Source organism: Idiotropiscis lumnitzeri, chromosome 13 (assembly GCF_059441095.1).
Source record: "Idiotropiscis lumnitzeri isolate Australia: NSW breed Sydney's pygmy pipehorse chromosome 13, RoL_Ilum_1.0, whole genome shotgun sequence".
Taxonomy (NCBI): Eukaryota; Metazoa; Chordata; class Actinopteri; order Syngnathiformes; family Syngnathidae; genus Idiotropiscis; species Idiotropiscis lumnitzeri.
The window spans coordinates 10,983,771-11,006,136 of NC_142403.1; the positions used below are offsets into that span (position 1 = coordinate 10,983,771).

Genomic DNA, 22,366 nt, shown 5'->3' on the forward strand with positions numbered 1-22,366 from the left:
ACATTTCTGACGTGGGCGTGGCTCCCATCAAGGTGTTTTCCCACGCGACGCCATGTCACGCTGGAAAACGCGCAACAGAGCATCCGTGTTTTCAACATCTTCTTCCGTCACTTGTTTGGCGTTTTATTTGGTCTTTTACTGTATTTTGACGTTTCCCGGCGCCACGCCCCCTTTGCTGCCATCCTCTTCCTATTCCTCTTCCTCTACCTTTTACTTCCTCCCTCCAATGTAGTGCCGGAGGAATGTAGTGTTGGTTGGCCACTTTAAAAATAGCCCCCCCCACCCCTCGTTTGTGAGTGCACGCGGCTCCGTCTCCGGTGGCGGCTCCGCACTGTGCTGCGAGGAGCGGGCATGCCAACATGGCGACAGACCTCGGCGAGCTGCTGGTGCCTTACATGCCCACCATCAGAGTGCCCAAAAGCGGAGACAGAGTGTTCAAGAGCGAATGCGCCTTCTCCTTCGACTCCCCGGTAAGCGTGCGCGCCTTATTCCGTCCGTGGGCTCGTTAAGGATGTACCTGCAACATATTCTTTGTTGAACCTTGTTGAATGGATGTAGTTGGTGACAGGGGGGCGGATGGGTGGGCTTTTCTTGACATTGTCAGCTGGTGCGATTGAGGCAAGGCAACTCGATTTAAGGCCGAGTTAAGTTTGTACCACCAGGGGCGCTTCTAGTCACCTTGGGGGGGCCTCCCGGCCCCAAAACACCAAGATCATATTCAATCCAGAAATATTTTCTTTTAAATAACATGAGTGTACAATTTAAATACAATATAAGACAATATACGCAACTGAAATGCAACATTTTCTGAAAGACAAAAAACAATCAAGCAAGAAATTTACAAAGTTAAAAAAAAAATCCATGATAAAAATAGTTTTATGAAATAGTAGTTGTGAAGCACTTTTGCATGAAAAATATCCATCCATCCATTACCCAATACTGGAGCCTCTCTCGGCTCTCTTCGGGCAATAGGTTGGCTACACCCGGGACTGGTCCCCAGACCATCGCAGAGCGCACGTAGACAAAAAAACCCCCAAAAAAACATTCACACTCACAATCACACCTAGGGACAATTTAAAGTGTCATAATTCAATGATAAGAAAAAACACATACTGTCATTGTTTGCCATTTATTTGTGTTATCAAATTAAATCAGATTATATCATGATAGATTTAAAAGGAGAGCAAATCACTACAATCTTAACATGTAAAAAACAAACACACACACACACACTCGCACAAAAAACAAACACTTCCTATACCTTCATTTGCAGAAGTAAGTTGTTGTTGTAGCTGCAAGAACTTTAACTAAGAACCTCCAAGTTGGAAAAAATGAGAGAAGTACAACATATTTCGTCAGCAGCTTTTTTTTGTTGATACGACAGAACTGTATTATTTTGTAAATTGTTTTTGGGAAGCTACTTTTGTTTTCTCTGCTTTTCTTTTGAATGTTGTTAATTTCTGTGTTTGTAAAGGCATCTAGATTTTGTGTCTCAACTTGTGTGAAGCACATTGAGTTGAAATGAGCTCGAATAATCAAAGCGGGCTAATTGTAGTAAATATTAGTATGAAAAATCAACAAATAAAGTGAGTTTGGCCATAACTGAGCATATTTTCAAGTGAGGAGGCATTCGTGTGCCGTTCGTAACTTTGCATGTGGTACACCAACATTGTGCGTCAACTTTTAGTGCCGCCGGCAGTAGTTGATTGCAAGTAAATTGTTCCTGTAATTGGTTTAAAGCGGCTTTGTGAGATTCTACACAAGCGACAGCAAGATTTGCTTTTTTTTGATGAGAAAATATGATTCAACATTTTTTTTAGTGCATGTTGTGGGTTACGGCACACCGTGATGTTGTGGTCTGATGTTGGAATCTCAGCTCTGGTTGCGTTTTTCTCCGGGTACTCTGGCTACTCTGGCTTCATCGCTCGTTCCAAAAACATGCACGCTCGCTTCATTTAAGAATATTGACGAAACTGTCCAGAAGTGTGCGTGTGCCCTGTGATTTGACTTGCGACCAGTCCAGGCGTCCCTCGCTTCAGGGATGGTTATTATGGGCGAAGTGTATGTTTCGAACTGTTTATTTGTTTCCCCAAATTGCATGGAGCACCATGCTCTCGGTTGCCGTTTTAGTGTCTTTTAGTGGCCAGTGTCTGATTACTTCAAGTTGACACAATATTCTTGTTTTCTTCTAATAATTGTCGATGACTAAAGAGTGTCCTCCAAATAAACATCTTTGGCGAGAACACGTTCAAAGCTCACTCAACTGTTTTTAAAGGTGACTCAGCTGTCTGGAGTTCATCATGTTAGGTCGAGGATGGCTTTATTTTTAGGCGTGTGCTGTTCAAGCTCATATGTCACTCTCGGCCACTTAAAGGTTTATCACACTGGTCCTTCACATGTGGCACATTTGGGATAGTTATTTATTTATTTATTTATTTATGTTTGACTGCAAAAGGAGGGTGAGAAGAAATTACGTTTTAAATACCTCATGTAATTAAAAACTGAGGGACCTATTGGAATTAGGCTAATTGTAGCCCCCGTTGTCTTAAGATAGGGATACACGCATGCCGACAAGTGGGCTGAATTTGAGCATCATCCCCTCGTCTGATTAAAGTCATCAAAGGCCCCAGTGGTGGATGTCGCTGAAAGTTAATCGGGAGTAATTTTCCGGTTGTTTGGTGTTTTCAGAGTGATTTTGTTTTTTGTTGTTGGACCTGCTCAATTAACGAAGATATTAAAAATCATGAGCGTGTGACGTGTGTGTCAGCAGTTTTCGTCAATGGCTCCTTTTGCAGATGAAAAGTTCTACAGAAATCAACCAGAAATCCTTTTTTTTTTTTCGTCTAATGTAGACACTTAAAAAAAAAACCAACATGCTACTACACTGCAATTTTGCAGCCTTTTATAATACACAAACTGAGATGTGGTAATCTTATAACACTGTCTGAGAGGTTTGCATCGCCATGGCAACTACATTTTAACTTCTTAGACTGCACTGGCACATTTTTATCTGTTTATTCGACACCCAATGTGGTGATATAGAGCATATATAAGGGGTGTGCAGCAATCAAAAAACAATTCGAAACGCAGAGCTGGACAGTCCGTCCCAATGGTGGAACGGTCCGACTTTGCGGCCCGGCCGGACGCCCATTTTTGTGGTGGGGGTTGGCAAATTAAAAAAAAAAGGGTTTGCTTAACGGTTGTTTTTAGTCCGGCCCACAAATCTGCCCTCATGCGTCCTCATCTTTTAAATCAAACTGATTGTCTGATTCAAATCGTTTTTCGTTACACTGCTAATGAAAACAATGAAAGTTAATTAGCATTACAAACTGACAAGTTTAATTGAATGAATATCCCTAATTTTGACTGCTGTAGTTTTATTTCTTTTCCCCTCATGTGCGCGTGTGTATGTCTGTGTTTGTGTGCATATGTGTGCAGGAATCTGAGGGAGGCCTGTATGTGTGCATGAACACATTCCTTGGCTTTGGACGAGAACACGTGGAGAGACACTATCGTAAAACAGGCCAGAGTGTTTACATGCACCTCAAGCGACACGTTAAAGAAGTGAGTATCTTCCTTGTGTGAAAACTCACTAAACTTAGATTATTTGATGTTTTGATCATGCGGTCAATGCGGGCCAATTTCTGCCTTCCTCAGTTGATATAATGAATATATGGAGATTAAAAAAAACAAAACCAAAAACAATAATACATTTAATAAAAGTGAGAAACAAAATAGACCAGCAAAAAACGACCAGAAAATTACCGTTGGCCGATTCGACTTGCAATATAACAGTTGGCTGAACACGTGTTGTGTTACTTTATATAATAGAAGAGTTGATTTAGAATATTTTCACGACAAATTTGTCCATCTTATGAATAATTTGAGGCTTAATTGTAGACATGAGCTCCTCAACTCTGATGATGCAGCTTAGTGCAGAATTGCATCTTATTGTAATTTTTGACAAATATTTATTTTTGTTGCTATTTATGTCTCTTTGAAATGTATTAAGTTAAGTAGATGAAATAGTGAATGGAGCAAGTTTTGAAAAAAATGGTTGTTTTGGGGGTTCGACGTGTAAAAAAACAAGTTACGTAAATTGTCACATTTAACCTGAAAGTTACATGAATAAATATTGTCCAGTTTTAGATTTGTTTCGCTTATGCTGGCATGACTCTGTTAATCGTTTTCCAATATCATTCTTGCAAGTCTTGGACCCAAACTGAAGTTTCTCTTGATGAGTTGCTGTTGAGCACGAGCGGATTCAGCTTCAGCTTCATCTTGCGCTTCAGCTTCCGCTGTGTTTTCTCACTGGCTCTAATTGCTCCCAGATAAGCTGTGCTTTGTAAAGAGCTGCTATTTTCATGCCTGGATCTGGAAACAGGAACAGCTGTTCACATTCTGAAGGCTCCCGTGTCCGCCATTTTGTTTTCCCTTCTCATGAAGACTTTTTTTTTTTATCTCAAGTGTGTCCAAATTCTCTCAGTTTGATTGTGTCCCTCCGTTCTGATGAACAGACAAACAGACTGACACCTTAATAAAGAATACATTAATTAATGCTCTGAGGCTCAGTCCTATTAACCAATAAAATAAAACAACAACTCTGGACCTTGTACACCTCAAATACTTTGTATTAAAAAACAATTGGTCTTTCTGCTACTCTACAAAGAGTTGAATAATTAAAACAAACAAACAAAACAGAAAAACTTGAGATCCAGAGGGAAATATGCACCTGGAAAAGTCACGGCGGTGGATTTCAATCAATCAATCAATCAATCAATCAGTTTGCTTACTTCCTATGTATATGTATCTATCTATATATCAATATCTAGATCTAGATACAAAGTTAGATACATATATGTATATATGTGTATATAAATAATTTTGATTTTTTTTAAATTTATTTGTTTATTTACTTATCAAAAGTTTCTCTTTTTTTTCACCCTCAGAAACCCACAGGAGCGGCAGGAGGCGCCATCCCAAGGCGACAGAACGGTAAAGTGTTTTTAGGTAAGTTCCTTGAGGTGGAGGAATTAGGTGATGAAGGGTTGAGTGTTTCCTCGCAAATTTATAGTGTGCGACAATAAAGTTGTTGCAAAGAGATTGACCAATTTAACATTTTAGTGATGGGTATAATAATTTATTACAATCACTTACAGTAATTGGTTCAGAGTTCTGTCTAGTGTCAGGAATCCATTATTGATTAAGACATTTCTATTTAAGGTCTAAAATGTCCAAAAAATGTCCAAAGTGTACCTAGTAGTAGTATACCAAAAAAATGACAATGATAATAATGAACAAACGTTTGCCCTCAAGAATTTTGGTTTCAAAATGAGAAAACCCTGAATAAAACGAACGTAGGCAATGTTGACTCCGGAAGGCTCGAGCCGCGATTTAAACTCGGACTGTCAGACAGATGTGGCAACCACTGGTGAAGCATGCTCCTTTGTCAGGCATTACTGAAAATGAAAGAAATCATCAGCATAAGATGAAGCCGGCCAAAATAGCCCAAATACAATGCCGTGGCATGTATTGCGATGTATGTTTCCGCTTTACGGTACCATAGCATATTCTTGATGCGTTTTGTCCATTTTCAGTCATTGGTGGTCAGAAACGCCACGGCTGTCATTGTTTGTTGCTGAAGGGATCAGATCGTTGCCCTAATCAGACCCCTCCTACCTCCCGCGTTCTAAATATAGGTCATTTATGTGTATGTGCGCTTAGTAACCGTTCTAAATCAAAGTGCCACATGCACAGCCGTGGCTCGACGGGTACGCAGTTGCTTTCCAGTGGGGCCGCCCCCTGTCTCTCGCTGGCCTTCAGCTGCCGCCACCCGTCAAGCCGCCCTGCCTCCCTCTTGAAGCTGACACACTTCTATTGACGCTGCTTGGCAAGGACCGGGGGTCTCGACCCCCCCATTCCAACACCTTCACCCCAAAGTTGTCCAGGTCGACAGACATCTTAAGGTTGCGCTTCTATCTCCTTCAATTTATCTGCTCATCAGCACGCTCGCATATCGTCATTGTTAGTGCGGCCTTCTTCATTTTGTCATCCGCTTCTTCTGTGTATGTATGCTTATAGTGGTGCGCCTCATACCAGTCCTCTGAGCCAGTCTATCATTTTTGTTCCTTCTCTGACAAGTTTCCATGATCCTGCCGCTCATGACTCATTCCACAACCTTCGGCTGCTCATTGCTAGCATTATTTGGCCATTGTATATTAGTAACTGACGGTCCTCAGTTTAGGAGGTTGCCAAGGTTACAAACTCTAAACTTTGAGATGCTGCTTCCACACCCAAAAATTCGCCACAGGATTTCGGGTTAAAATGTGCTGAAAGGATTTCCAACTTCCTGTTTGGAATGATTTGACGCAACCCTCCGTCACCCTTTACTGGTCGCTAAATATTCAGTATGCAGCAGTCATCGTGACGATATATAACGATATTCAGTCACTGAAGGTTTGAAATGTTCCTGTTGGACTGTTTCAGGATCATTCTTTTCTTTCAAAATAAAAGAGCGAAGAAAGGATGATTCAAAAGGAGTGACATGTCAGAAGCAGCTTGACTGAATATTTGCTTCCTCCTTTTGAAGATTTAGAGCTAAACCGTGATTTTAACGGTGAGGACTATGAGTACGAGGACGAGGCCAAGCTTGTTATATTTCCAGACCACTTCGAGATCGCCTTACCAAATATTGAGGAGTTACCCGCTCTGGTCAGTGAGTTTGCTGTGTTTTGCTGCATGTCAACTGGAAGGACACACTCAGCGACCATTCATTCCAGAATGAGTCATTTGATCACATTTCATCATTATCATTATTACTAATATTATTATGTGAACACAAGCGTTGAATGCACATGCTCTAATGGCCACAACATTAGGTACGCCTGCGCTGTGCAACTGCATCCAATACGATACAAGAGATTTAGCAATAATTCTGCCTTTTCACATTTAATTGCAAATGCAAAAAAAAATATTTTTTGAGCGAAACTAACAATTTATTTATTGCTGCGGTTGTCGTTCATTGTGGCGTAGAAGTGCACTACAATATACGGGGATAATTCTTCATGATACCAACTACACGAGAGGTTTAATAGATATGAAACAAGGCAAACTCATTCTGGTCTTTTTTGATCGCTCTTGTACTAAATTGTACATGTGTGCCTAATGAAGTGGCCTGCTTTGGTTTTTGGCGCATGCACGGAGAATGAAGTGAGACTTCCTTGTGCATGTTTTTGTTCTTGGTCCAAAATGTCTGGTTCTGTCATTACAATGCGTCTAAACCTGTTTGCACAGCTTCTGTCCTGTTTTGAAGCAAAATGATGTGTCGTTTCTAATGAGACGTCGCCGCTGCTCCGGTGCATCTAGGTGACCATCGCCTGCGATGCAGTGCTCAATGCGCCGTCGGCCTACAAAAAGCAGGAGCCTGAATCTTGGGAGGAGGAGATCACGGTTTCTAGACATGCCAGAAGCCTCAGACAGTTGGACAATGGTGTCAGAATCCCCCCCAGGTAAGACAAACTCCTAATCACATAAAGACGGTCTACTCTAGATCTTAATTAGATCCTTTTTTTTTTGGTTATTGGTGGAAAATATGAAAAGTTCCCCTTTAGTATCGTAAAGAAAAATTGAGATTCCGAGTTAATCCGGGGACTTTCAACAATTGTGTGTTTGTGGCCACGAGGGCAGCTCAGGTTTGGTGTGCGACGACACGGTTGGAACGATACGCCAAACAAGATTCGGTGCTTATCATCGTCCATAATGTCATCTGATTTTTTATTTATTTATTTTTTTTAATAAATGAACATGTTATTGACAATAATATATTGTGCAAGTTATTATTTGGATCATTCGACCCGATGGATGGTTCGCGCTCTACAAATCACGAAATGTTTATTTGTTGCGAGAAGAAAATGAGCAATATTTAAAAAAAAAAAAAGTTATCCATTCTACAGATTTCAGTGTTTCTTGCTTTCGCTCGACTCCAGTTTGGTTTCTAACCAGAAGCGGGTGGACAAAATGGTGCAGTGACAGTCGCAATCATTTTTTTTTTCCATTATACCTTTCATCAAACCAAAATTGCACGCAGTAATGTGCTGCCTGGCACAGTACACGAGTACTGGGTTGGCTGCCGACCAGGACCAAGGTGTCCCCAAACTCCGGCCCAAAGTTAGTCCGCATAGGCTTGAGCTGACCTTTGACCCTAAGGAGGACAAGGACTAAAGAAAATGGATGACTTGACTGTGACTGCTGGATGGAAATCAGTCAAATGTAAATAGGATTGAATCAGTCGCCCAACATTCTTGCATTTTTATTGACATACTTTCCTGTCTGTTTGCATTCACAGAAGATTTTTTTTTACCAGCAGGTTTGAACAAGCAACTGTGTATTAGATGGCAACACAACAGTGACATCATTGTTGTTCCCTGCCGACAGTGGCTGGAAGTGTCAGAAGTGCGAGATGAGAGAGAACCTGTGGCTGAACCTGACGGATGGCGCTTTGCTCTGCGGGAAGTGGTTCTTTGATGGCAGCGGCGGGAACGGCCACGCTCTGGACCACTACAAAGAGACCAAACACCCGTTGGCTGTCAAACTGGACACCATCACCCCAGATGGAGCAGGTCTGATATCGCAGGTGTTATTTTAAATGAGGCATATTCTGCATTCAAGTGGTTCACACATGTATTATAACAACTTTGATCAAAGTAGCTCAAGGATAAAGAATTCTAGTCGACCACTCCGAATGGCAGAGCTGAACCAGAAAATCTTGATCCATCTCTGAGCTTCCTCCGTTCTGACCGACTCAACTTCTGGTTTCAGATGTCTATTCGTTTGAGGAAGAGGAAGCTGTGGTAGACCCGCACATATCGGATCACCTCTCCCACTTTGGAATCGACATGCTACAGATGCAGAAAAAAGTAAGCCATCATGACATTCTGTCCGCATGTGAGAAGTAGCGCAAGGTGTGCCGTGCCCCCTTAGACGGAGAACGGCCACCACACAGACAACAACGGGCGGCCACGGCTCAGCGATTGGGAGGTGATCCAGGAGTCGGGCATGAAACTGAAAGCGGTGTACGGTTCTGGTTACACTGGTATCAAAAACCTCGGCAACAGCTGCTACCTCAGCACAGTCATGCAAGTCCTCTTCAGCATCCCAGAATTCCAGAGGATGTGAGTACGCGCAGAAGGCCTCAAAGTGGTTTCGGCTTCTTATTGTTAAAAACAATCCAATTGTTTTGTTTTTTATTTTCTGACAACAAATGTCTGTGGTGAGTGTTTGACATGTGTTTGGATCTGTAGGTATGTTGGAAACCTTCAGAGGATATTTGACTATTCACCTCTTGACCCCACACAGGACTTTGCCACACAAATGTGAGTCCAGCACCACACAATGATTTATGTGCAACGTTTGTAGTTTTGCAGTAACGCAAATGCACTGTAAGATTTATTTTCCTACAACATGTCTGAGTAAATCCTGCGATGTTTATTTGGCCTAAGCCGATGTGTTGCAAAAAGTATGATTGTGAAGCTCAAAACTGAGTTGAGTTGCAGGTTGTGACTTTTATCACCCGCTAAACATGTTCTTGTCATGATTCTTATTTATCAGAACACATGTTTTTGGTTGTTTTTCTGTTTTTTTTTTTTTTGAATGAAGGTTACGCTCATGCCAGTAACATCCTCGGATTGAAAGAGATAGGAACACGTTTAGTCAAAAGTGCTTTAATAATAATAATAATAATAATAATAATAATTAATTAATTAATTAATGATAATTATTGTTAACCCAAAAGTTAAAAACACACAATGATAACAATCAGAAATAACATTATTTTTGTTCTTAATTACTTATTATTAATAATAATCAATTATATTGAAAAGGTAAATTAGTGAAGTTATCAGTTAAATAAAAGTATTTCTCATTATGATGAGGACTTCAAAAACTCACAAAAAACAATTGAAGGCCAAATCATTAAAAATTCACTAAGAATGCAGTGGATAATGAAACAAAAACATTAGCATTTGCAACACTTCTGACCATTTTTTTCCCCTCCAGATTTTAATTTTTTAATTTTTTTAGGTGACTACGGTCACCTTATCATGTTGGAGGGATTTGCGTGTCCCAATGATCCTCGGAGCTAAGCTTATCAGGGACTTCATGCCCCTGGCAGGGTCACCCATGGCAAACAAGTCCCATGTGAGGGACCAGACCAAGCACGGCTCAAAAGGGACGTCCGTATTTATTGCGTCTTTAACAAAAACTGATGTTCTGATAAATGAAGACATCATGTGGAAATGGAACAAAGAGTCATCTGAAGCGTTCCTATTTTCAACTGCATTTTGTCCAACAGGGCTAAAGTTGGCCATGGGCTCCTCTCAGGCCAGCACTCCAAACCACCCATGAAATCTGAGCTGATTGAACAGGTGATGAAAGAAGAATACAAGGTATTAAACTGGGTATGTTCAGCTCCATCCACAACTGGCCGCGGAGGCCACGCAAGCATGCTACTCGCTAGTGCCAGCCAACAAACAAACAAACAAACAAAAAAATAATTTGACTGAAATGCTGCATGTGAACGATTCTCCTTCCACTGCATTTACAATTTGTGACGCAAAGGCTAAGCGACACAAACCGTTGCATGCTTTTCAGAATGTGCTTGGACTGTCGTTCTCTGTCTGAAAATAGCTTTTGGCCGCAACGCCGCATTTGCGGCTCCAAGCGCTTCGGACGACAGCTGTCGCGGTTCCACTTGCACTGTTGCTTTCTTTTCTTCCGTTCTTTTGCTCTTTAATTCTTTCTTTCACTTTGTTGTCAACACTTCACCGTTTCTTCCCTCGTCTTCTTCTGTCCGTGTCACAAAGTCACAATCTTGTTCTTTTTTTCTCCCCTGCATGGTACACCGTTGTGAACGCAGCTGCTTCATTGTTTTGACATTTGCTGTTCGAATGTCAGCATGAAGTTTGCATGTTCTCCGTGTGCTTACATGACTTTCTTCAAGTACTTTGGTTTCCTCCCACCTTCCCAAAAAAATTTTGTGTGAGGTCTACTGAAGGCTCTTAGTTGTCCGGAGGTATGAATGTGAATGTCATATACAGTGTGTGTCCTGCGATTGGCCGGCGACCAGTCCAACGTATACCTTGGGTATATAAATCGGCTGCGATCTGCTCCAGCTCACCCGAAAGCCGAATAAGGACAAGCAGCAAATAAAATGGATGGAAACCCTAACATGGCTCAACTCGTTGTTGATGCTTTTCTCCTGGCGAATGCGGGTGTGATCAGATAATATTTGTAATATTGGGTCACCTGGCGTTCCCAGAGTCTGTACAGAGTCTGTCACATTTCTGAGTTTTTTGAGTCGGGAGCCATTGCTGGGTCCATTTTTCTTTTAAGTTCATTTAATTTTGATTGGGGAAAATCAAATTAAGAGCTTGGTCACAGAATCGATTAAGATGGAACCACTTCAAATCGACACTGTGTAATGGAATGCAATTTTCAAATCACAAAGTCCGCAATTTGGAAAAAATGCCGCTTTATTTTGGTCGGCCGGTAGGCTTTATTTTTCATACATGAATATTCATGTTGCCTGCCAGTCGGACTCCATCACTGAGTGGGAACCCGCACACAAGTCAGGCGAGTGCACTACGATATTATGAATGACTCCATCAATATTCTTTGTATTGATTTCTTTATTAGATCATTTCAGTACTTAACAAGGACAATAAAGAAGTGAATAAAACGTGTTTCAGTAACATTTCTTAGTGCATCTTTCTTTTTTTGGTCACTTTCTGGGGCTAAATTTTGATAATGAAGATGATAATCTCCCCCAAACAGATGCAAATTGAGCCACTGCTGTACGGTGGAAAAGTTGACGTAGTTGTAATCGTATCGCCGTTTTTGGAACACTTAAGTGTGTGTTTAAAAACCCTTCTAGTTTTGCACACATCAGGAAATCTTGATCTCTCACACACCCACACACGCACACGTTGTTCTCGGCTGTCAGGATGTGAAAAGCCATTCAAGCGTTTTGGAAGCCAGTTGGCTAGGAAGTGAATTTGCTTTAAGCCTCATCAGCCTCACTAATTGGTGGCTCATCCTCCACATATGATGCGACGGTATAGATCAGGTCTGGACACACCATGACAGCTGGCGGAGCCAGTGCGAGCAGTCGTCATTCAAATGCCAAATTCTGATTCAGCATTTTGGAACATCTCATAGATTTTGTCACATATTAACATTTTGTTTTTTTTCTTGCCTTGCTCCATTCCTCCACTTGTTTTATTAATGAAGCGGACTGTGATTGCTCATTTCCAATGATCCCGTTCTGCATCCAATATTTGTTTCCTGGGTGATTGAGTTTGTTTTTGTGTATAATACTCTGAGAGGAAACACTCATGCTGATGCTGATTGTTTTTCTTCCAGCACCAACAGAAAGGCATCTCCCCCCGGATGCTGAAGGCTCTGGTCAGCCGGGGGCATCCGGAGTTTTCCTCCAACAGGCAACAAGATGCGCAAGAGTTCTTCTTGCATATGATCAACTTAGTGGAGGCGAGTTGGATTTCACCTCCTCAACAGCAAACTTTTCTCTTATGCGCTTCTCTTGACCTCCACCACATAAGATATTATTTTCAATTTCAACATTGATTGATCTTTTCCCAGCATTTTCCCCATCGTCAAAAAAAAAAAAAAAACATTATGTGAGATTGCCATTGCTAAATGGGATGAATGATTATAGTAATATTTTACAATTATGTATGACTATAATCCGCCAAGGAGAAATTCACATCATGAATTAGTATCATGACAAAGACATGATTAATCAATAATAAAACAGATGTTTCGGACAATATTTGATATTTCTCAGCATATGTGACAACAGTGACATTATACTGGATTATATTTGCAGAGGAACAGCACGAGCTCGGAGAGTCCCAGCGACGCCTTCCGTTTCCTGGTGGAGGAGCGAGTCCAGTGCTGCCAGACACGCCGGGTTCGATACACTCAGCGGGTGGACTACTGCATCCAGCTGCCAGCCCCCATCGAGGCGGCAACAAATCGAGGTAAACCGTCAGCTTCAGGGCCGACCAACATGGACTGGCGTGTGTTCAATTCAACAGCCGCAGTGGCCACATTGGTGGCTTCAGATACAAGTTGAATTTGTTCCATGGCAGCACTTGTAACTCAAAACGCATTTCTTAAAATCATCTTTCCCCTTTGAAATCATGTTAATCTGCTCGGGCCTAACAAAAAAAAAAACGTTAATTGAGTGAGAAAAATGGCACTCTATAAAATGACTGGAGATGTACAATAATGACGTAATTCAACTTTCGGAACTCATTCTCCATCATTGAAATTTAAATCAGCTTTTTAACAAACTGTAATTGCGGTCCGATCAGCCCGTTTCAAAGTTGTTCTTTGCGTCCCACCAGAGGAGCTGTTGGCAGCCGAGGCCAAGCGCAGAGAAGCCGAGGAGAACATGCGAGCCCCCCCGGAGCCGGTGAGGGCTCGCATCCCTTTCACAGCCTGCTTGCAGGCCTTCACTGAGCCCGAGAACGTGCCCGACTTCTGGAGCTCGGCGTTGCAGGCCAAGTCGGCGGGAGTCAAGTAAGCTCCCGATATTTTATAGCGTTCATTTCTTTGGCTTGAATTTCTTTTCGCCTTTCTCCTCAGAACGTCTCGTTTTGCCTCGTTTCCCGAATATCTGGCAGTGCAAATCAAGAAATTCACATTTGGAGTTGACTGGGTGCCAAAGAAACTCGGTAAATATTTATCTGCTCTACTTACTCTTTTTTTTTTGCATTCTACTCGAGCTTATGTTCTAGTGCAGCAATTCCCAACCAGTCGGCCATCGCATTTGCGTGCTGCCAGAAATGATCCAATTTTACTTCATTGATCCAAAAGAAGCAGAAAGTTCAGATAGTCTGTGTATCCACTTTCTGGAACATTTTTGTTTGGTGGCATAGTGAAAGACTGGTTAGCTCGTTCGCCTCACAGTGCCGAGGTGCACAGTTTGATTGAGGAAGCCTGAGTACCTGGAGAAAACCCGCTCGAGCACGGTGGAGTCTGGACCTCAGAACTGTGAGGTGATTGGTTGTGCACTTGGCCGCCATGCTGCCACATTATCTTCTAAAAGATTTTTGTGATTGAAATCCATCCTAACGTGCACGGCTCGATGTTATAGGCGGTTGCATGCAAAAAAAGACGATGTGTTTATGACCTTTAACAGCGCTGTCTATCAGGAGGACAGCGTTGTCTAAATAATCCAACAGAGGGCAGCAGTGAGCTATGGTTTGAATGGCCCAAATGGTGTGGAAATGAATAAAGGCGGCTTGGCTATTTCTGTTCTGGTTTTAACATTTAAGAAATAGATAACATCTGAAAGAGCAGCACGGTGAACTTTTGGTGCAGTTAGAAGGTTCTGGCGTCGGGCTTCTTTTGTGGACTTTGTATGTTTTGTCTGTAGAGGCGTGGGAGTGGGGGCATCTCCAGGTAATCCTGCTTCCTCCCACAGCTCCAAAACACACAAATGGTCCTTTGAAGACTCGAAATTATCCAGAAATGTTGATGTGAATGGGAGGGAAATTTGTCAGCAACAACTAACTCTCGGTAATGGATGAATGGCTGTGTGTTTTTTTTTTTTTTTTGTGTGTAGATTTGGGTATTGACGTTCCGGACTTCCTGGATCTGAGCCGTCTGAGGGCCACGGGGCTGCAGTCAAGTGAAGAGGAGCTTCCTGACCTTCTGCCGCCCGTTGTGCTGCCTGAAGACTCAAGAGGTATTCAAACGCACGTTTTTGCTACTTCTCATTGCCAATGTTACGTCGGCTCTCGTTGTTCGTTGTCAGAGACGGAGATCGCAATCGTTTGGAAGGCACAGATTCATCAGACTTTTTCGTTGTTGTTGTTTTTAATTCATCCATGGTGTCCATTCATCGTCGTTGTTGTTTTTAGTTACAAATTTTCCTTGAGCATTCTTTCTGATCTTTGATCGTTTTTTTCTGCTTAATGTGAGCAAGTCATTCTAAAATGGATATATTACCTTCCTCCACGCTGAGTTTGTCTAGCTGCTGTGAAAATCTACTTGATCTGATTATTGTAATGTTAGGAAGTAGGGACTTAGTGCTGTGTCATGCATTTATAGTCCAGAATCTTAAAATATCCCCAATAAATGTTAGATTTTTTTTTTTGCGCTGCTTGTCACTTTTGGAAAAATAGTTGCTGCAGGGTTTTTTTGGGGGTGTTTTTTTGGGGTGTTTTTTTTTTTTTTTTTTAATTACAATTGAGGCATGCCCGGCTTGCCAAACAGGGAACCAACTCCTTTTCACGTATTTCCTCATACACTTGCCAATTGTTACCATGAAACAAAACAGGCTTTCGTCAAGATGCCTTCGAAAACGGTGCATTATTTGTCACAACAAAAACTTCCTCAGAACTTCTTTCTGTGTCTCTCTTGCCACACAATCTTGTTTTTGTGGTTTGAGCCGAGAGACAAAAGAGGTTAGGATGAACAAAATGTTCTTTTTTTCCGCACTTTTGCTGACTTCTTTCATCCCCCTTTGTTCGATAACTTGCGCCTGCTGCAAATGATCCAGTGGCCTCATTGTCCTCAGGCCAGCATAAGCAGCGATTAATCACGTTGACCCGAATGTCTCTCCTGCTCCCCGAGACTGCCGTGCCTCATTGAGCACAAATGTTTGTCTTTTGCGTGTTTTTTCTTTTCACGTTTCTTCCTGATAATGGCCAATTAAAAGTTACTCGCCATATTTTTCCAATAATAAACAGAAGTAACCGTACGTAATCTTATATATTTTCATGAAGAGGGCAAAACTTGTTTAAATAGTTGCATTAAGCATACAAAGAGTGAAAAAAGTGGAATGTCAGACATTTTTAATGCGTGGTTCCCTCATATTATTACTGTATTAATTTTATGTCCATATAATCAACGGTTCACTTACATTATTGAGGAGATACCATTTTTCCTGAAGCTTCAGAACGTGCACCAAAGGAGTTTTTCTTAGCTTCATAATAAAATGTCCTCAAAAAACAGAAACATGATCATTGGTTGGGAATGGCAATTTTTAAAAGATTCTTTCATCGCAAACAAACCTCACATGAAATGTGAGCAATGTCGGTTGTGGAGCTTTGTATTGATATTCATTTATTCAATCCATGTATTTGGAATCACTTGATCGACAAAAGCATGCACGCGCATACGTATATGGAAACAGTGAGTGTTTCATCCCTTTCTGCTCTGTTCCAGATAACTCCATGAGCTCCTTAGATTGTGAGTATATTGCCTCTCCTCTCATTAACACGATGACATATTGAGCCAAAGCACTGAGTGTGCATGCCTGAGCCGGTGCACAACACACACTTTGTTGTTTGCGTACACACTCCATGATAAATCGCCTTGCGCTGAAGAAACCTCCCCGGGGCTCATTGTCTTGTGCGCTCTTTGCTTAATGAGGCCCAAAGAGAGAGAGAGAGAGAGAGAGATGCTGGTTGCTATGACGCCAGCACATGTGAATGAGCAACGGTGTGTTTGTGTGTGTTTTAAGTTATTGATGGCGCTCTCCGTTGTATCCCTTAGCTCCGGAAATAGATGAGGCAGCAGTAATGCAGCTGGCAGAGATGGGCTTCCCGCTGGAGGCGTGCAGAAAGTCCGTCTACTACACTGGCAACATGGGCCCTGAGATGGCCTTCAACTGGATCATAGCTCACATGGAGGAGCCCGGTAAGAACGCAACATTTGGAAACATTCACCTCAAAAGGACGGGAGGTGGGAAATTAACTTTTTAATTGTGTGTATGACTCTGGAGCGCATAAAAAAAATGAAACCACCAAGCAAAATATTTTATCTTCATTTCTGAAAATCTGTTAATGACCAAACCGTATTGCGCTTCCGACACATGGTCAGTGTCCAAATACTCACATCACCAAGAGCTCGACTTTTTTTTTTTTTTGGGGGGGGGGGACCATTTTACTTCAGTTATGAAATAATGCGTGGATCAAGCTAGTATTTATTTATTATATTTAGTTTATTCAAATGACCATTAAATTCTGCACTTTAGCCGCACCATTACAAGAGAAACCGATTTAAGGAAACAACTATTGTGAGCCAGCCGTGTGTGATTAAAAAAAATATAGAAATAGACAGTCCAATAAGTGGAAATGAATTAAGTTGACTTTTTTGGCTGATGAAATTCCTTCCATAACATCAAATGTATCTGACACAATAACTCCAGCGATGACACATTTTCATAGCTTTTCTCTTCATCCAGTAAATGTCAGAGTTGCTCTTTTTTCTGAGATGAGGGTAGGCAGGGGGCTTGGAGCGATTCCACATTTTGTGCAGCTACTGTGTCAGCTCTTCCTGACGTCCTCGAGGATGCCGGCGTCAGGAAGTAACACGCAGAGACGGCCACGTTTATTGGTTTGGGGCCTTTCCAACTCCAAGGTAATTCAAAGTGAGAGACGAGCGAGATGTTGGACAGATTTTGTGTACTCTGGTCGTTTATCGAGTGCGTGTGTCCGCGACAACACCTTCGAGTGTGTCAGAGCTTTGCAGCCGAGATGTCCCGACTTATGTCGCTTTTGTTGCACGCTAAAGGGCCTCAAGAGTGCACAGAAATGAGAGGAGAAGGTGACGGATGCAAAATGGCTGCTTCAAGACTGAATAATGTCTTTGCAATTGATGGGATATCTTTTTTGTAATTTGTGCCTTTAAAAAGTGGTGGACAACGGTGACAATTTCATTGCTTCATCGTACGAGTGACTGAAGGACGTATGTGGAAAATCCTCACGAAAGGACTTTTACGATGCAATCGGCAGCTTTTCCAATTATCTGTCACACATTTTATGAAGAACAGGTGAACACTTTAGCTGTTCTTGTGAAAAAACAAAGCAAGACATTTTGGTGATAAAATCGCATAAAAATGGAAATATCAATAAAATATTTTTTGGAAAGCATTTTTGCATTCCGATGCGTTTGTTCCTGTCTATTACTGTAGCATTTGACAAAAGTCAACAGCTGAGTGGCTATCAACTCCACATCCACAAAGTCTGAAGCGATTTATTTATTTTTTTACTCATCCGACAAAAAGTACACGGAATGCCATCATCATTACGTTTGATTTGATGCAGAACTTGACGTGCTTTTAGTCAAAGAACGCGCTCCAATCTAGACGTCATCAAAGCTGAGAGATTCGCACGTGAGGAAGAAGTTGAGTGCAAAGCAGCAGTTTAACAACCACTTAATTCTTCTTGCAAACGTGCCATTTATTCGTTCACCTCTTCAGTTGTCTCACTGCGATACGACACATTGAGTGGCCATGCAAAGCACACAAAATAAAGGCGAGAACGCCATTAGCGCGTGGGGAAGATGAGAAAAGAGTTTGCCTTTTTCTTTGATGGCAGCCAGATTAATGAAGGCTGTTTATGGCCATCCATAATTACAGTCACCGTGTCCTTGCTGAAGGGCCACTTCACTTTGCAGAAAAATGCCGCCATATTTAGAAATGAAGAATTCCCCGGCACATTTCAAGATGCATTATTTCCAAGTTAATTCTGTTTGAAAGCGTTCCACCGAGTACACTGCTGCCTGAGCCAAAATCTTTGTGCCACATATTTACTTCTCGTATTCAAATATGGCCGCTATTTGGCAAGCTTGCCTTTTTGAATCATCATTTTTAGAAGGCTTGTTACAGTGGTACCGTGACATATAACTTGTGACTTACTTGCTGTGAAGCCGAGCAATAACTGTGATGGAAGGAGTTTGGAATCGCTTGTAAATTCAAAAGATGGCGGCAAGCACTTGAAACTGAGTGGCGTGTAACCGATCAGCACCATGCAAGGCACACAGTTCAGGCACACGGTTAATTTGAGTCAAAACACATGATTGCAAATGATTGACTTTCGGTTTTCTGCAGACTTTGCCGAGCCTCTCCTGCTGCCCTCCATGTTGGGCCCGCCCCCTTCCGGCGATGCAGACAGTCTCACGGGCGCCACCTCGCTGGAGAACTCGCCGCCCGAGGAGAGCATCGCCATCCTCACGTCGATGGGCTTCCCTCGCACTCAGACCATCCGGGCGCTCAAAGCCACGGTCAGTGTGCTCGCAACGCAGCTGCAATCTCATCATTGTCGAATAGAAAATATGCTCTGGCGCCATCTTGTGGCGATATTCAACATTTTCGGCGCCGATTCCTCGCGACGGGGCTCGTTTCCTGTCGTCTGACCGTAGCCACTTGTGAACCGACACAGTGCAGCTCAGCCTCTGGCGAGTGCATTTATACGCTCGTGGTTTGTCCAACTCATTTGAAATGGCGCTTAAAAATACAACTGACTTGTTTTCAAGGAGTTAACAAAAAAAAAAGTGATATCAGCAGGACAAGAAGATGGCGTGTCACCTTTCAGTGTTTTTACCATAACAATCGCAGTGGGTTGTTATTATGGCGCACAGCATACTTGATTGTCATCTCGCTCTCCCAGCATGAGTGCACAAATAAAAGCATATTGCTTTGAATTAATATGAAGCTCTCTCACCACGGAGGTTATTTTTAGCTCCAAAATGAGGAAAAGCAAAAAAAAATTTTTTCCAGTTTTATCTATTCATCCAGACCAAACCGACGAGGCCATCTCACGCTTGCACTACTTGGATGCACATGCATTTATTTTAGATCCCCTAAAAAGGAGATGCTTTGCAACATTATTGAGTTCAAATAATACTCGTAAGTCGACACTGCACATCTGCCTCACAGTTTGATGGTTCTGTCTTTGAATCTCTGCTACAACATTCCCGTGGAGAGTTTGCTACTCTCGTATTGGAATTCTATTTTGTTTTGTCGTGTTGTGACCATTCAGTCTACATAATTAATTCCGTCTAAACATTCAAAACAAGTTATTTATTATTTATTATTATTTTGAAGAACAACAACCTTGAGAGAGCACTCGACTGGATCTTCACCCATCCGGAGGAGGAGGAGAGCAACGCCCTTTCCAACATGGCCGACACGGAGCGCAATGACAACATCAACTCGCACAGCGACCCCACGTTGTCCCCAGACGGGGGAACGTCGGGACCGCGCATCAAAGACGGACCGGGACGTGAGTCAGACTTTTTTTTTTTTTTTTGTCTCCACTTTTAGATCTGCTTTTATTTTATATGAATGAAAGTCCTACAAAGAACATTTGATTGACTCATCTTATTTTCTTATTAATTTGAAAGGACAATTAACCAAGATGGAGCACACACACACACACACACACTTACACGTTTCCTGAGCAAATGAAATTGGCAAAAAAATTCCAATCTATAAGTAAACATGTCAAAAATGTCACTTCACCAAAATATTAGGTTATTTGTGAAACAATTAAATTTGATTAACGATTTGAGTGAGAACCAGTTTGCGTTTTGACAAAATCGCATGACTTCATGCAGTGATGCAATTGAAATAAATGTCCTCATTTTGTTTGTCACAATTTCTTCTGTCAGGTTATGAGCTCTTCGCTGTCATCAGTCACATGGGCGCATCCACAATGTCCGGACACTATGTTTGTCACATTAAAAAGGAAGGCAGGTGAGTTGACAAGACAATGCGTTCATTCGAATACACGTCATTTTTTTTATTTATTTTTTTTATTTCTTTTATTTGACGAAATGATATTCATGATGAAAATTTTCTGCAATAATGGCTGCGTAATTCCTGGACAAACGCTTCTTTGTCAACATTTATATGAGTATTTCTCTCTTCTCTATCTGCTCTTTAGAATGAAAACGGACTTTAATGCGCATACCAAACTGCATCTCGATTCACCATCTTTAGAAAAGGTCAAGATGCGACAAATTGTAGTCAACTAATTATTACAGAACTAAGATCCTTGTATAAATAAAAAAAAAAATGCAAAGTTGGCAGTGCAGTAAGAGTTAAAGTTGCCATATGGCACTGTTTAAAGGATAGAGAATTTGAATTTGAATAAAATCAGCCAATCTCCTCCCACGTCTTTCAAAGCGCCACTGCAAAGTATATGCTTTCGTATTTGCGTGCAACAAAACCTTCATCCATTTTGCATCATGTCCCCTCTTAATCTCATGACACTTGTCCGTCTTTGTGCAGGTGGGTGATCTACAACGACCACAAAGTGTGTTTCTCAGAAAGGCCCCCAAAAGACTTGGGCTACATCTACTTTTACCATCGACTATCAAGCAGTTAAAGTTAGCCCCCCTTAACCAATGAACCAGCTGGGAGAATGGCTCCCAACAGTCCCCGCAGCCTCAGTGGTAACCATGGAAACGTCGCTCACCTCACACCATCTACTTGCCTTAACCACGAGGTCAGTGAGGAGCTTCTTCGCATAAGGGAAAGCGACGTGCTCGTTTTGTGTTTTGTTCTGTGAAATTGAATGCGCTTGTTGATGTCAGGACAGACGGACGTGTGCGATGTCTGACTTGCTCCGCCCACAAAGTAATGTAAACATCACATGTCACCGATGCCTTCAGTTAGCGTGCCACTATTTTCCACATTTTTTGGGAGTATGTCAAAGGTGCTGCCACTGCCGGTACTTTAACATCAACTCACTCGGAGATGTCAAAAATGTGCAATTAGTTCATTTCGTTTGATTTCTGCAAGGGGAAAAAAAACCATCCCGGCTTCCCATCTTTAAAATTGACAACTATTTGGACACTGGACAAAGAATCAATTTTTGTGGCTTCATAATAGCTCATCCCTGACCCAATTTCATTTTCTAGTTTGTCACTTTTAATAAAAAAAGTTATTTTCCGTCACTGAAAGCACTTTTTTGTAGCAACTGAGTTTTACAACCTGTACACACGCAAATCAATGTGATTGTTTAAAATGTCAACTCGACTATGACTGTAAGAGAAACAAGAAGAGATATTAAGGTCTTTGCCACAACACTTTGGACAATGCTTCTCGCAATAAAAAAAAAAAGACTTCTGAATTGTATCGACCTGAGCAAAGAGTCAAAGAGTCAAAACACGACCCATGGAAGTAGACTCAAAAATGTGCAAGTAATTGCCCCGTTGAAATAAATAAAGTTTGGCCTAAATGCAGTCCGTCTAATTTGAGCCTGCGCTCATATTCAGGACTTGACATTCATATTTTTCAAGAGGAAATCATTTCGGTCACAATTTCTGATGCGTTTCTCCTCGAGGGCCAGCGTAATCTTTTCAACAACGCTTTAAATTCAGCACATCTCACCGGAAACGGCTAATAAATGACCCCGCCTCTCTATGCAAATCTCGATCTGTTTCCATCCACGGTGTCAAATGAATGCTTGTCATGTGATCAGCAGCCGCCCGCTGAAGTCGTCTCCGCCGTGTCGTTTAATCTTCTGTCGTCGCGTTCATCTCAAAG

General features: G+C 41.8%; 1 protein-coding gene across 5 annotated transcripts; it reads left to right on the top strand.

Moving 5' to 3' along the window:
• The first annotated feature begins 26 nt into the window (after window positions 1–26).
• usp13 (ubiquitin specific peptidase 13) lies at window positions 27–21,960 on the top strand. Of its 5 annotated transcripts, none has more exons than XM_088313300.1 (21): window positions 27–470; window positions 3,439–3,564; window positions 4,950–5,010; window positions 6,590–6,711; window positions 7,366–7,508; window positions 8,434–8,618; window positions 8,818–8,915; window positions 8,980–9,170; window positions 9,300–9,371; window positions 10,349–10,454; window positions 12,418–12,543; window positions 12,902–13,055; window positions 13,425–13,599; window positions 13,666–13,754; window positions 14,648–14,770; window positions 16,255–16,278; window positions 16,585–16,728; window positions 18,923–19,095; window positions 19,919–20,096; window positions 20,485–20,569; window positions 21,107–21,960. In XM_088313300.1, exons 1-21 carry the CDS (start codon window positions 360–362, stop codon window positions 21,201–21,203), a joined length of 2,583 nt encoding a protein of 860 aa, XP_088169426.1. In that variant the 5' UTR covers window positions 27–359; the 3' UTR covers window positions 21,204–21,960. The 5 variants fall into 5 exon arrangements, with proteins under 5 accessions (XP_088169426.1, XP_088169428.1, XP_088169430.1 ...); XM_088313302.1 differs by having other exon boundaries at window positions 10,349–10,442; XM_088313304.1 differs by having other exon boundaries at window positions 10,349–10,421.
• The last annotated feature ends 406 nt before the right edge of the window (window positions 21,961–22,366 follow it).